Source organism: Drosophila erecta, unplaced genomic scaffold (genome assembly GCF_003286155.1).
Source record: "Drosophila erecta strain 14021-0224.00,06,07 unplaced genomic scaffold, DereRS2 tig00000126-arrow-pilon, whole genome shotgun sequence".
NCBI lineage: Eukaryota > Metazoa > Arthropoda > Insecta > Diptera > Drosophilidae > Drosophila > Drosophila erecta.
The window spans coordinates 1,862,314-1,874,721 of record NW_020825209.1 but is presented as its reverse complement, the minus strand read 5'-3'; the positions used below and the strand labels follow the sequence as shown (position 1 = coordinate 1,874,721).

The following is a 12,408-nucleotide window of genomic DNA, read 5'->3' as shown; positions in this document are numbered from 1 at the left end:
TATATTATTATAGCTCCAGAGATCCCGAAGTACACACGACATACATACGGACAGATGAACGGACGGACAGCATTCATATTTCTTGGTTCGAAGTGGACCAATTTTATCTGATTGCCAGCGGAATCGGAATTCCTGCTCTCCAGTTGAAGTCTCAATCGTCGGCGGCATCGTCGCACCTGAGCCCCTAAAAACCGAGTAAAAACCAGTTTGAGGCCTTGCCACATTCCATCCATCCACTGCCACTGCCCACTGTGCCCCGCGCACATCTCGGGGCTCCACTGTGCAGCTGGGGCAGCAAACAATTAACTTTGGCAACAAACGAGTACTACTGCGCCGCCGCCAGCAGCACCAGCAACACCAGCAACAACAACACCAGCTACAATAACAATAATAAAAGCGGCGGACAAGTGCCGACGTCGACAGCGGCAGCGACTGCGGCAGCGGCAGCGCCGTCGACTGCGGCTGCGCATGCGCACGTAAACAAATTCTCAGCGCCGCATTTTTGTTTCACTATCCGGTGGGGTAGTGTGACTTTGGCACTCAACTAGCAACATTAACTATTTCAGCAGGTTTTCAACGTATTTCTGTGCATTTTACCGATGAAAATATAGCTTTGGCTTAATATAATTTAAAGAATAATTGGGCAAATGTGTATTGTGTAAATATTATTAAAAAAATTAGGTAACAACTGTAAACTGTGATTTAATACTTAATTAATCCGTGGAAAGCGTATTTGAAGTATTGCCTTGCACACGTGCAACTCTTTTATTTTTGTTTTAGGTAATTTCAGCGGCTGCTGCTTTTTTGTGAGTTTCTTGAAAGCAAAAATTAAAAAACCTCAACAACTGGCTTGAGAAAGAGTCGGCGAATGGGCGGCAGACAGAGAGGGAACTATTGTGGCGAAGAAGAAGAGGTAAAAAACAATCCCTGGCAAAACACGCCAACCCAAAGCGACTTTGTTGCTGCGGTTTCAGTTGCCAGCGCGATTTTGAATGGGTTGTACGCGCGGCGAGTTCTCAAAACTTTTTCCAAGCCGATATCAATCAAATCAAATATCCGCGGAATCCAAAATCCAAAACCAATGCAATCAGAGTTGGTAAAAACAGCAGCGAAAAACCGAGACAAAAACACAAAAACAGGCAGCGTGCGTGTGCAATATATGGAAAATATAGCCCAATAAAAATCACTGAATGTGTAAAACTGTTTTTCCGAATTGTTTGATTTTTGTTTTATTTTGTGTGTGTGTGTGTGTGTGTGTGTGGTATGCTACCAAATGAAAATTGTGTGCAATAAGCGGCGAATGCAGGCCAGCAGCAACAACAACAACAGCACCAGCAATAACAACAGGTAAGCGCCGCTCAAATATTTCCAAACAAATGAAAAAAAACAACAAAAAAACAGAAATACCAGGTTCAAGTGTAACCAGTTTCCAGATTCCAAAGAGAAAAAAATAGGAAAAAACCGACAAAAAATGCCGCGGGCTGAGCGCGCCCAATATTTCAAGTTCCCCAGCTATTTAGATGTAAATCCCAACTCGTTCTTAAGTTCGAAGAACATTCTCTGTCGAACCGCAGAAGTTGCTGCACTAATCGATCCCGCTTGTGGCAAATAGCGATATGAGAAAACAAAACATCTGTGTATATATTTCTATTTTTACTTGATGTTTATCAATTAATTAGTAGTTTGCCTGGTTAGCTACAGATAAAAAATGAGAAGGCTACTGTTGCAGGAAATCAAACCCAAAATTTCAGGGTGTTCAGTGGTTCAGTTTCGCTTTTGTTTCAGTTTTATTCTTTGGCCAGTTCCGTCTGCTTTTTGCTTTTTGCTGTTTCGTGTTTATCATTATTGTGATTATTATTTTTGTTGTTTTGTTTTTGTTTCTTTCTGGTTTGCCATCTGTATTTTTAGTACGCTGGTAAAGCCTTTAACATTTATTCGGCATCATCTTCGGCTTAAATGTCAAGCTCGTGTGGCGGCTTACACACTTAGAGAAACTTGGGCAACTTAGCCAGTTCATTTAAGTCAGACTTAGCATACATGTTGTAGAATGTTGAAATCGTAAGAATCGTAATAAAATTTTTAGTAGCAGGTAAACATTGCCGTGGCTGCCCCTAAAACTCATTCTGATTTGCCTCCTCGTTGCAGCAGCAACTGCAGTTGCAACAAACTGCGGCAACACCAATTGCTGCCATCCTATGCACACGGCATTCTAACTGTACAGCTTGACTTGGCAGAGGCAGCAACAAGTGGTACGCACAGGAGCAACATCATTAGCCGGCACTTGATTGCATCAGCTTGGAGGCAGCCGCAAGATATAGGCACTGGATATCTGAAATCGGATATCGACAACAGCAACAGCTACAACAACCAGATGCTGCAGAACCATGGCGGCAATCACTAGCAATGTGTCGCGTTTGGAGCCAATGCGCGGTATTTCCATAATCATTGAATCGCCAGAAGTGGCTGCGGCAACACCAGAAGCAGCAGCAGCAACAGCAACAGCAACAGCAGAAGCAGCCGCATCAACACAAGTAGCACCAACTGCCAAGTGCAACAGCAACACTGAAATGTCGCTCAAGTCCCAGGCTGGCATGTTGCTGGCATTTGGCGACACAGCAGCAGCAACCAAAGATAATTTGGAAACTAGTTACGACACTGCAGCCAAGTCGGCAGTAGCACCAGGGACCACCAAAATCTATCCGCAGCTGCTGCTGCGCATTGGCGGAGAAATTGCCGGTGCAACAGCAACAGCAACCGCAGCAACATCGCCGACCATAATCAGCTGCAATGGAGAAATTGCCGCCAGTCAGACAGCAGCAGCAGCAACAGCAGCAGCAACAGCAGCGAACGCAGCAGCAACATTGCAACACAACAACACAGTGAAGATTCAAATCGAAAGCCAGGGTCAGCCGCGGACACTGGGCAAGCAGATAAGTGTGGTGAAGCTGAACGAGGGCGTGGAGGAGATGCAGCAGCACCTGTGCTACTTGGTGGACACCAGTGGCCAGTACTCGCCCTGCGACACCTTGGACAGTGGCACGGGCAGCGATCTGGAGGGTCAACCGCAGCCGCCGCCGCAGCAGCAGCAGCAGCAGCAAGTGAGGTCACCGCAGCTGGAGCTGCATCTGCAGACCACGCGGCTGAAGGTCAAGGAGGAGGCGGAGGCGGAGGCGGAAGCGGAGGCGGAGAGGGACAGTCCGCTGGAGACGCCGAGTCCAGTTCCTCAGCGGGCCTACAGCCTCACCGATGACAGCGAGGAGTGCGATGAGAGCAGCAACTCCTCGCTGAGCTGCGATTCCCTGCACTCCGGCGGTCTGCTGCCCACCACCCTGCTCCGGGACATTCGACTCCGAGAACGAGAGTCCGGTCCGTTGGTCACCAAAATCGACGGCAGACCGCTGCAATTCGAAACGGATGGCTATTATAACTTCCATGTGCGCGAGCATGAGAATTTCCGCAGTTTTGGCTCCAATTCCTCCACGGAGTACGAAGCGCAGAACTTTTCCGAGGAGCAGCCGGGTGAGAACTTTGCTGGCTTTCGGGACATCCGGACGGAGGGCAAACTAACCGCCAACTCGACGATTAGATCCGCCAAGGGCACTGTGAGGGGCGTCAAGAATCGTGTGCGCAATGGAGTAGCCACCTTCTTGCAGCTGCAGCAGCCCAATGTCAAGGTGAGTTCTTCCAATAATCAAATAATCATAGTGAATTGGTTTGAATAGTTTTCGAATGCTAATTACAACGAAAGGCATGGAAAAGTGCAGTCTGCACTTGCAGTCGGTGAATGGATACATCTAGTGAATTCATTATTTGCAATTACATTTCTTTGTTAAGTGAACAATGTCAGCAATGAAAGTCTTCAAATTCACTTGCATTCACCACTGGCATACAAAATGTATGCACAATTTCCGAAGTGATATTGTCAAACATTTTAGAATGTGAATGCCAAATTGATTGCAGTTAATCAAGTGACTATTTCTAACTTAAAATATTGGAAAATATTTAGTTTGCATGAGAAAATCGAGGGGGCGTATTTGAATACCTCAAAACCATTATGCTCCTACTTTGAATATTCTGTTTGGGCAGATGATTCACACAAACACTCATTCAATTGCATGTGGGGGCTATTCATTGAGAAAGTTTTCGGTTTCGTTATGGATTTCTTTTTTATTTTGTGGGTGTGTGTGTAATTTTTGAACATTTTTGTATTTTTTGTTGTTTAACTTTTGTCTTTGGGTCGCTGACTTTTTCACACCTACACTGCCAAATGTGGAGATGCATTCGAAACTAAAGACGTACTATATAATGCAGTCAGACGCTATGGCATTATGCAATGCCGAATTATATGTGTACATACATTGTACATAAACATTGCATGTGAGGGTTCGTTTGTTGGCCTGTGTGAAAGTGAATCCAGACTTTTCGGTGATTCATAGCTGCTTTTTATTGGGGTTTTCATATTTTTTTATTTCATTACGATTATTGAGAAATTTCTTTCTCGAAAGACAATTAACACCTGACTGCCGCTGTCTATTTGCGGAGCTTGTTGTTGCTTGATTCGCCATTAAGCGGCTTAATATGTCACATATGTGCGCCCTTCATCACTATATGGATACGAATCCGAAAAGGCAAAAGAAAGCTGAAATGCTGAAATGCTGACGGAAGTACGTAGCCAGATATCTAGATAAGTTGGCTAGATAAGTTGGTTAAATTCCGCCTTAAATGATCCGCCACCTGACTAATTGCAAGTGTCTTTTTGTCTCATTGTCTTATTTCTCAAACTTTGGATTCGGGTTTCTCTTTTGGGAAAGTTCTCTTCTAAAACGGGGTTTCAAACAAATAAAAAAACAAAAAACCAAAACCAAAACCAAAATTAATTGACCCATTTTTTGGCGGTGGGGAAGCGCGTCGAATCGCAGTTTTATTGAGCCGGAATTGGCCACGCTCGCACTTCTCAAATACCCTCGACTTTTTGCCTTGTCATCGGGCTGATCTGGGCTATTGAATATCGCTTTTTTTCCCCCGCTTTTTAAACGCCCTTTTAATGTGAGTTTGCGAAATCAATTTACCAGACACGGGGTAGCGAATTAACCCTGGAAATTGGGCAACTATTACTATTACATTTACCTCATATTGGGTCATTTTTGATGCCAGTTTCGATGGCTGTTTGGGTAACACTAGATACTTATTCGTAAATTCAATGTTTCCCCTTTTCAAATATCCGTACATTTTTATTATCTTACTTTTATTAAAATATTCTTTGCCACTTGTGTACATTTCCCAAACTCTGTGGCTTCAAACAACCTTCACGAGTTTACCTAATATTCGACAACTTTGTCATGGACAACTTTGTCAGCCCGATGACCCCTGAAGTTCATTAATATTTCATACAAGATTCAATCAAATATTTGACTTTACTGCCTCTTCGAATTAAATGTCAACTTCTTGTGCGGCTCGAAAGTTTTTGTTTAGTGATTTTTCTTAGTCAAATTAGCAAAGCCAACCTTGAAACAAAAATCAATGTATAATTATTGCCAAAAAAAAATGAAAGATACCAAATTATTTGGCTAAAAACAGCTTGCATAATTTTTCAAGAAACACACAAATTATCATAATAAAGAGCCACTAATGCGTTAATTATGCAACAAAAAGAGCAACAAAATCGGATATATACTGAGCAGACAGATCGAAATATATTTTATGGGCCGCAGCCGATTCCTTTTGGCTTTTGTTTCAGAGACAAGTTTTCTTTGCATTTGGAGTGGTGTCATTAAAATATCATTTAGCTAATTTGAGCTTAAGCACACGCACGCATACATATTATACATACATATACCAAAATAGTTTTGTGAACAATCATGTCTAAGTTTAAGCACTAATAGGTATTGCCAGAAAATGAAAGTTGAAGTGTGTAATGACCCGATGACAAGCCCATTTGAACACGAAAGGCCCTTCCAAAGATTAAAATTGAATCTATGCCCCCTGAAATTGCCCCAAAATTGTACAGCCATACAGAAAATGTGACAAAACACCCTGCAACAACTTAAAAAAGCTTTAAAACTGCTGGCTTGCCCTTACTACTAATTCTCATATTTAAATTGAAGAAAAACGTTTTAACTGCTCCCAATTAAACAAACGAACTTTATGCACTTAAAGAGACAATGGAGCAATTTCAGGTCATAAATAGCAAGCATAAAAATGCGATCAAAAGACACATTTTGTCAGCAAGTATTTGGGAATTGTGAAAATAGTTATGTTACTATATATATCCAAAACAAATATTGCCTACATTTTTTAAAATCCACTTGCAAACAAAACAAGCCCGTTGAGAGAAAAACTTTTTCATTTGAGTTGCAATGAATATTTCTATTCGCCTTCAAACGAAAGTGAAAATGAAAATGAAAACGAATACGAAAACATACGTGACTGAGTTTCAGATTTATACCATATATTGGACGATCTTTTACATCGTACGAGAGTACAATAAATAAAGACATATTTCGAGCAATTAGGCAACTGAAGCTCGTGGGGCGTTAGCTGCATTTCAATTTCAATTTGCATTCAGGGCCAAAAGAAAGCCACGAGAGCCGCGAGAGCCGCCGAAATGGGCTTATTAGGGTTTCCAATTATTGCCAAATTGAAGCTCGTTCAGGGCATGGCAGAAAAATAACTACAAAACATACCACAGCCTGGAAACTGAATACAAAAAACCCAACCAAACGAAAGTGAAATGTTTCCACTCGGCCCGCGTGCGTGTGTAAATTTATGCAAAAAGAAAAGGGGCTTTGGTGTGCAGGGCGATGACAGCATATAGTTATATATGTTATATATATATATATATATATATATATCTGTATAGCTGGGTGTGAGAACCGATTTGTAGACAGATCATGGCGGTACCCTAACCGCAAAAAGTCGACGGCCCCCAATTCGATGCCATAAGACAAGTGCCTTCGTTGAGCTTTGGGATTACTTTAAAATTATAATGAATAGATCGATGCTGTGCAAAAGCGAAATTTTCCCATGAGTTTTGTACAGAAATGTGTCTGGCGCTGTTAAGCGAAATGTAAAAAGCAAAAATCCATCGATTGCCATCGAAATACTCACTTTCTGGCCGCCCGAAGGTCTGAGAAAAGGGTTATGCAACGCAGTGTGACGTATTAATTGAGATTTTTTTTCTTTTTCTTTTTTTTTGAGGGCACATCTTTTGGGGCTCCTTTGAGTGCCAGATCAAAAGCTAGAGATTGACCAAAACCCCTCCTTTATCACTGAACAACTGACCTGCTTTCTCTTTAGCTGCTCTTAAAAAACTGCTGAAGATGCTGGTTTTTTTCTTTTTTTTTGAGTGCTTGGAGTTCTGCAGAAGATGGGCAGATTTTTGAGTTGTCATTTGGCCTGCGGTTCACAGTTCACAGCCTTGTTTTCATTCGCATTCATACTTGTGCGCTATGAATGGCCAGCTTGGAGTTTGAAGTGATTTGGCCCGCGGTTCACAGCCTCATTCATATTCATAGCCATTTCGTTGGGTATCTCTTGCTTTTATTCTCATGGACATGTTCATTACACTCAATGGCTTTGAACTCTCGTCGGCGGTGCGACAAATGACGTTAAACAGCAAATGGCCACTATTAATGTACCAGTTTACCAGCTTAACATTTGTTTATGCCTCTCCCGAGCGGCGTTATGTTTGGATATTATATGCCATATATTAAATAACCGCCACCTGAGGCGATTTTGCGACTGCGTTCCATGGACCTGCGATCAAGTGGCAGGGGACTGGAAATTCGACGTGGACTTGCAGCTTATGCAAGTGCAATGCGCCGATGCAGTTCGAAAAAGGCATAAAAGTGTCGACGGGTTTGCTACCGTGCAGTTTTTATTAGCTCACATCTCATACTTCCAGCAGTTTGATACAATCAAGACTCACACTAAGCTCACTTAAATTTGTTAGCCTTTCTAAAATAAAATTTCAAATGTGTACTAGCTTCAGAGTCCCAACCCGCCTCTAAAATTTCGATAATCATTGATCATAAAGAGTGAAATAAATAGCCTGCATTTGTTATTAATTAAATCAAATTCCCTTGAGAGATTGCTTTAAAAGCGACAGTTGCAATTAATTTGATACCATTTCTCATGTTCAGATCACATTTCACCATCATAACTCTCTGTTTACTTGCCAAATGTCCTGCTCTATTAATTTATGTTTCTTATACCCATTAATCATTGCAAAATTCGACAACTCACTGAGGAAACGAGTCGCCTCGGGAAATTCGATCGGGTTTAAGGTATCGACTGTCTTCGTCGATGAAAATCTAGTTAATCAGGCTGACTAACGGAAGAGCAGCCCCCCATTACCAATCGCGAATAAAAAACAAACTTGTCGGCCAAATCGAGTAAAAATGTTTCGCATTGTGCCAAGTTTTCACTTCGGACATTCATTTGCCATTTACACAAATTGGCTATGCGTAATTTTCAATTGGATCCGTTGTGAGTGCCGCCAGTCAGTATCCCATCTGTATCAGCGAATTATAATGGATGGCACTGAAAGAACGCGTCTGAAAGAACTCTCTATTCCAGGTTTTAAGTGGGATCCGCTAATCAGTATGGCAAAGAAACTGGCTCCGTTTCGTTTAACAAGTATTTTTGCTCGCCAATTAGCGGGCGATTTGTAACCACAATTCTCCATGTGGCTCAAGTGTTTTGGCCAAGGCTGTTACCATTTTGCGGCTCCGTGGGGGGAAGGTTAAAGACAAAAACGATGTAGCTGGCCGAAGATGCCCTCGATTCATTGGCCTAGCTTCAAGTTGGCTTTTGTAACAGACAACTTATTTTCGGGTGTGAATCAGCAGTCGAGCTCATGAATAAAATGAATGAATAATAATAGCTTTCGTGATGCTTGAAACTGGCCGGATAGGTATTCTCATCACTTGATTTACTTTGGTGCAAACATTCAAATTTTCTTTAGCTCATTTCTGTCATATCTGAAATACCCAATCAATTAACATCCAAGCATTGAGTTATGTGTTTTGGGTTATTCCTGTTTTTTGCTATGTGAACTGATTGAAAACTAATTGCAGAACTACATGGAGAAGGACCTGGGCAAGGTGGTTTTGTACACCACGAGCATGGGAATCATCAGGGACACATACGCCAAGTGTGCCAATGTCAAACAGATTCTGCGCACACTACTAATCAAATTCGAGGAGAGGGACATTTTTATGAGCGTGGAATACCAGCAGGAAATGCGTGAAAGGATGCACGACGAGACCATCCGGGTGCCACAGCTCTTCGTCGAGGGTCAGCACATCGGGGTAACTATAAAAGCATATTCCTGAATGCAAATCAATATAAAACGAACTCATCTGCAGGATGCCGACGTCGTGGAGCGACTGAATGAAAGTGGCGAGCTACGACAGCTGCTGAAACCGTACAAAGTAAGTTGCAAGTTGGCGTTCCCTAATATGTTCCCTAATCAGTTAATAATACTCCGTTTACAGTCGATCGCCACTGCGTTTACGTGCCAGACGTGCGGCGGATATCGCCTGCTGCCGTGCCCCTCGTGCAGCGGATCCAAGAAGTCGGTGCACCGGAACCACTTTACGGCGGAGTTCGTGGCCTTAAAATGCATGAACTGCGATGAAGTCGGGCTGGTAAAATGCCCGAACTGCTGAGGAAAGCGCAAGCGGGCTTTTTTTGCTATCAATAGTGCTTTTTTTTGTATCTATATTGAAGAGATTTTTTTTGCGCAACTTTTGAAGTCGCTTATTATTAACAGTTGTGATATTTGAGAGCAGTTCGAGCCGGTGACGAGCGGCCGAAACGTATGCGAAACGAAAAGGAACGGAACGGAAATGACAAACACACACACTCACACAAAGAATAAAACCTATTCATATGTGAATCGAAGAAATATCGAACAAATAAAAAAGAATTAGACTTTATAATTTCAACCTTTGCAAATTTAAAGCAAGTTTTTGGGCAGTATTCATAAGTACTACTTGGTGGCCCCCAAACGTATGCAACACCTTTTTAAGGCTTAGGGAAAGTAGGCAACACAGTACGCCAAAGTAAGCAAATTCATAACAACGGCCATGTTTTTTATGACACAACGCTACAGACTCTAAAAGAAGCTTTTATGCATAGTGACATAGTAGAATATAGAATAAACGCTTCCTTCTGCCTGTTACATACTTCTCAACGAATCTAGTATACCCTTTTACTTTACAAGTAACGGGTACAACTACAAAAAAAAAAATGAATTTCTAAATTTAAATGGAGATTTTTAGAGAGTTGTGTCAGAAAAATTTAGAGGTATGCCACATCAAATTCCGATTAGGATCAGCTGAGTTATGGACTTTAGAACTTCAGTCATGGGACATTTTTGAATTTCCACACATTATAACATCAGAAAAATTACAAAAAAATTAAAAAAAAATTAAAAAAAAAACAAAATTCTAAATTTGAATGCAGATTTTTGGAGAATTGTTCCAGAAATATTTAGAGGTATGCCACTTCAAAATCCGATGCAGATAAGTTGAGTTATGGAGTTTAGAACTTCAGCTTTTGGACATTTCTCAATTTTTTGTATTTCTACAACACATACATCAGGAAAATTACAAAAAAATTTAAAAAAAAATGGATTTCTAAATTTGAATGCAGATTTTTAGAGAATAGCGCCAGAAACATTTAGAGGTATGCCACTTCAAAATCCGATTAAGTTAAGTTGAGTTATGGAGTTTAGAACTTCAGTCTTGGGACATTTTTGAATTTCCACTCATATAACATCAGAAAAAATTACAAAAAATTGAAAAAAAAAATAAAATTCTAAATTTGAATGCAGATTTTCAGAGAATTGCGCCAGAAACATTTAGAGGTATGCCACTTCAAAATCCGATTAAGTTAAGTTGAGTTATGGAGTTTAGAACTTCAGTCTTGGGACATTTTTGAATTTCCACTCATATAACATCAGAAAAAATTACAAAAAATTGAAAAAAAAATAAAATTCTAAATTTGAATGCAGATTTTTAGAGAATTGCTCCAGAAACATTTAGAGGTATACCACTTCAAAATCCGATTAAGAAAAGTTGAGTTATGGACTTTAGAACTTCAGTCTTGGTACATTTTTGAATTTCCACTCATATAACATCAGAAAAAATTACAAAAAATTGAAAAAAAAATAAAATTCTAAATTTGAATGCAGATTTTTAGAGAATTGCGTCAGAAATATTTAGAGGTATGCCACTTCAAAATCCGATGCAGATAAGTTGAGTTATGGAGTTTGGAACTTCAGCCTTTGGACATTTCTTAATTTTTATGCATTTCTACAACACATACCTCAGCAAAATTACAAAAATTTAAAAAAAAAAATGGATTTCTAAATTTAAATGCAGATTTTTAGAGAATTGCTCCAGAAACATTTAGAGGTATGCCACTTCAAAATCCGATGCAGATAAGTTGAGTTATGGAGTTTAGAACTTCAGTCTTGGGACATTTTTGAATTTCCACTCATATAACATCAGAAAAAATTACAAAAAATTGAAAAAAAAATAAAATTCTAAATTTGAATGCAGATTTTAAGAGAATTGCGTCAGAAATATTTAGAGGTATGCCACTTCAAAATCCGATGCAGATAAGTTGAGTTATGGAGTTTAGAACTTCAGCTTTTGGACATTTCTCAATTTTTTGTATTTCTACAACACATACATCAGGAAAATTACAAAAAAATTAAAAAAAAAATGGATTTCTAAATTTGAATGCAGATTTTTAGAGAATTGCTCCAGAAACATTTAGAGGTATGCCACTTCAAAATCCGATGCAGATAAGTTGAGTTATGGAGTTTAGAACTTCAGTCTTGGGACATTTTTGAATTTCCACTCATATAACATCAGAAAAAATTACAAAAAATTGAAAAAAAAATAAAATTCTAAATTTGAATGCAGATTTTTAGAGAATTGCGTCAGAAATATTTAGAGGTATGCCACTTCAAAATCCGATGCAGATAAGTTGAGTTATGGAGTTTAGAACTTCAGCTTTTGGACATTTCTCAATTTTTTGTATTTCTACAACACATACATCAGGAAAATTACAAAAAAATTTAAAAAAAAATGGATTTCTAAATTTGAATGCAGATTTTTAGAGAATAGCGCCAGAAACATTTAGAGGTATGCCACTTCAAAATCCGATTAAGTTAAGTTGAGTTATGGAGTTTAGAACTTCAGTCTTGGGACATTTTTGAATTTCCACTCATATAACATCAGAAAAAATTACAAAAAATTGAAAAAAAAATAAAATTCTAAATTTGAATGCAGATTTTCAGAGAATTGCGCCAGAAACATTTAGAGGTATGCCACTTCAAAATCCGATGCAGATAAGTTGAGTTATGGAGTTTGGAACTTCAGCCTTTGGACA

General features: G+C 39.8%; 1 protein-coding gene across 4 annotated transcripts; it reads left to right on the top strand.

Moving 5' to 3' along the window:
• Nucleotides 1-780: 780 nt before the first annotated feature.
• LOC6550763 (glutaredoxin domain-containing cysteine-rich protein CG12206) lies at nucleotides 781-9,952 on the top strand. 4 transcript variants are annotated; one of them, XM_026982299.1, is made up of 5 exons: nucleotides 781-1,347; nucleotides 2,149-3,674; nucleotides 9,078-9,311; nucleotides 9,369-9,434; nucleotides 9,498-9,671. In XM_026982299.1, the coding sequence occupies exons 2-5, from the start codon at nucleotides 2,385-2,387 to the stop codon at nucleotides 9,669-9,671; spliced, it is 1,764 nt and encodes a 587-aa protein (XP_026838100.1). In that variant the 5' UTR covers nucleotides 781-1,347; nucleotides 2,149-2,384. The 4 variants fall into 4 exon arrangements, with proteins under 4 accessions (XP_026838100.1, XP_026838099.1, XP_026838101.1 ...); XM_026982298.1 differs by having other exon boundaries at nucleotides 2,146-3,674; XM_026982300.1 differs by lacking the exon at nucleotides 781-1,347 and adding an exon at nucleotides 2,060-2,089 and having other exon boundaries at nucleotides 2,146-3,674.
• Nucleotides 9,953-12,408: the final 2,456 nt, after the last annotated feature.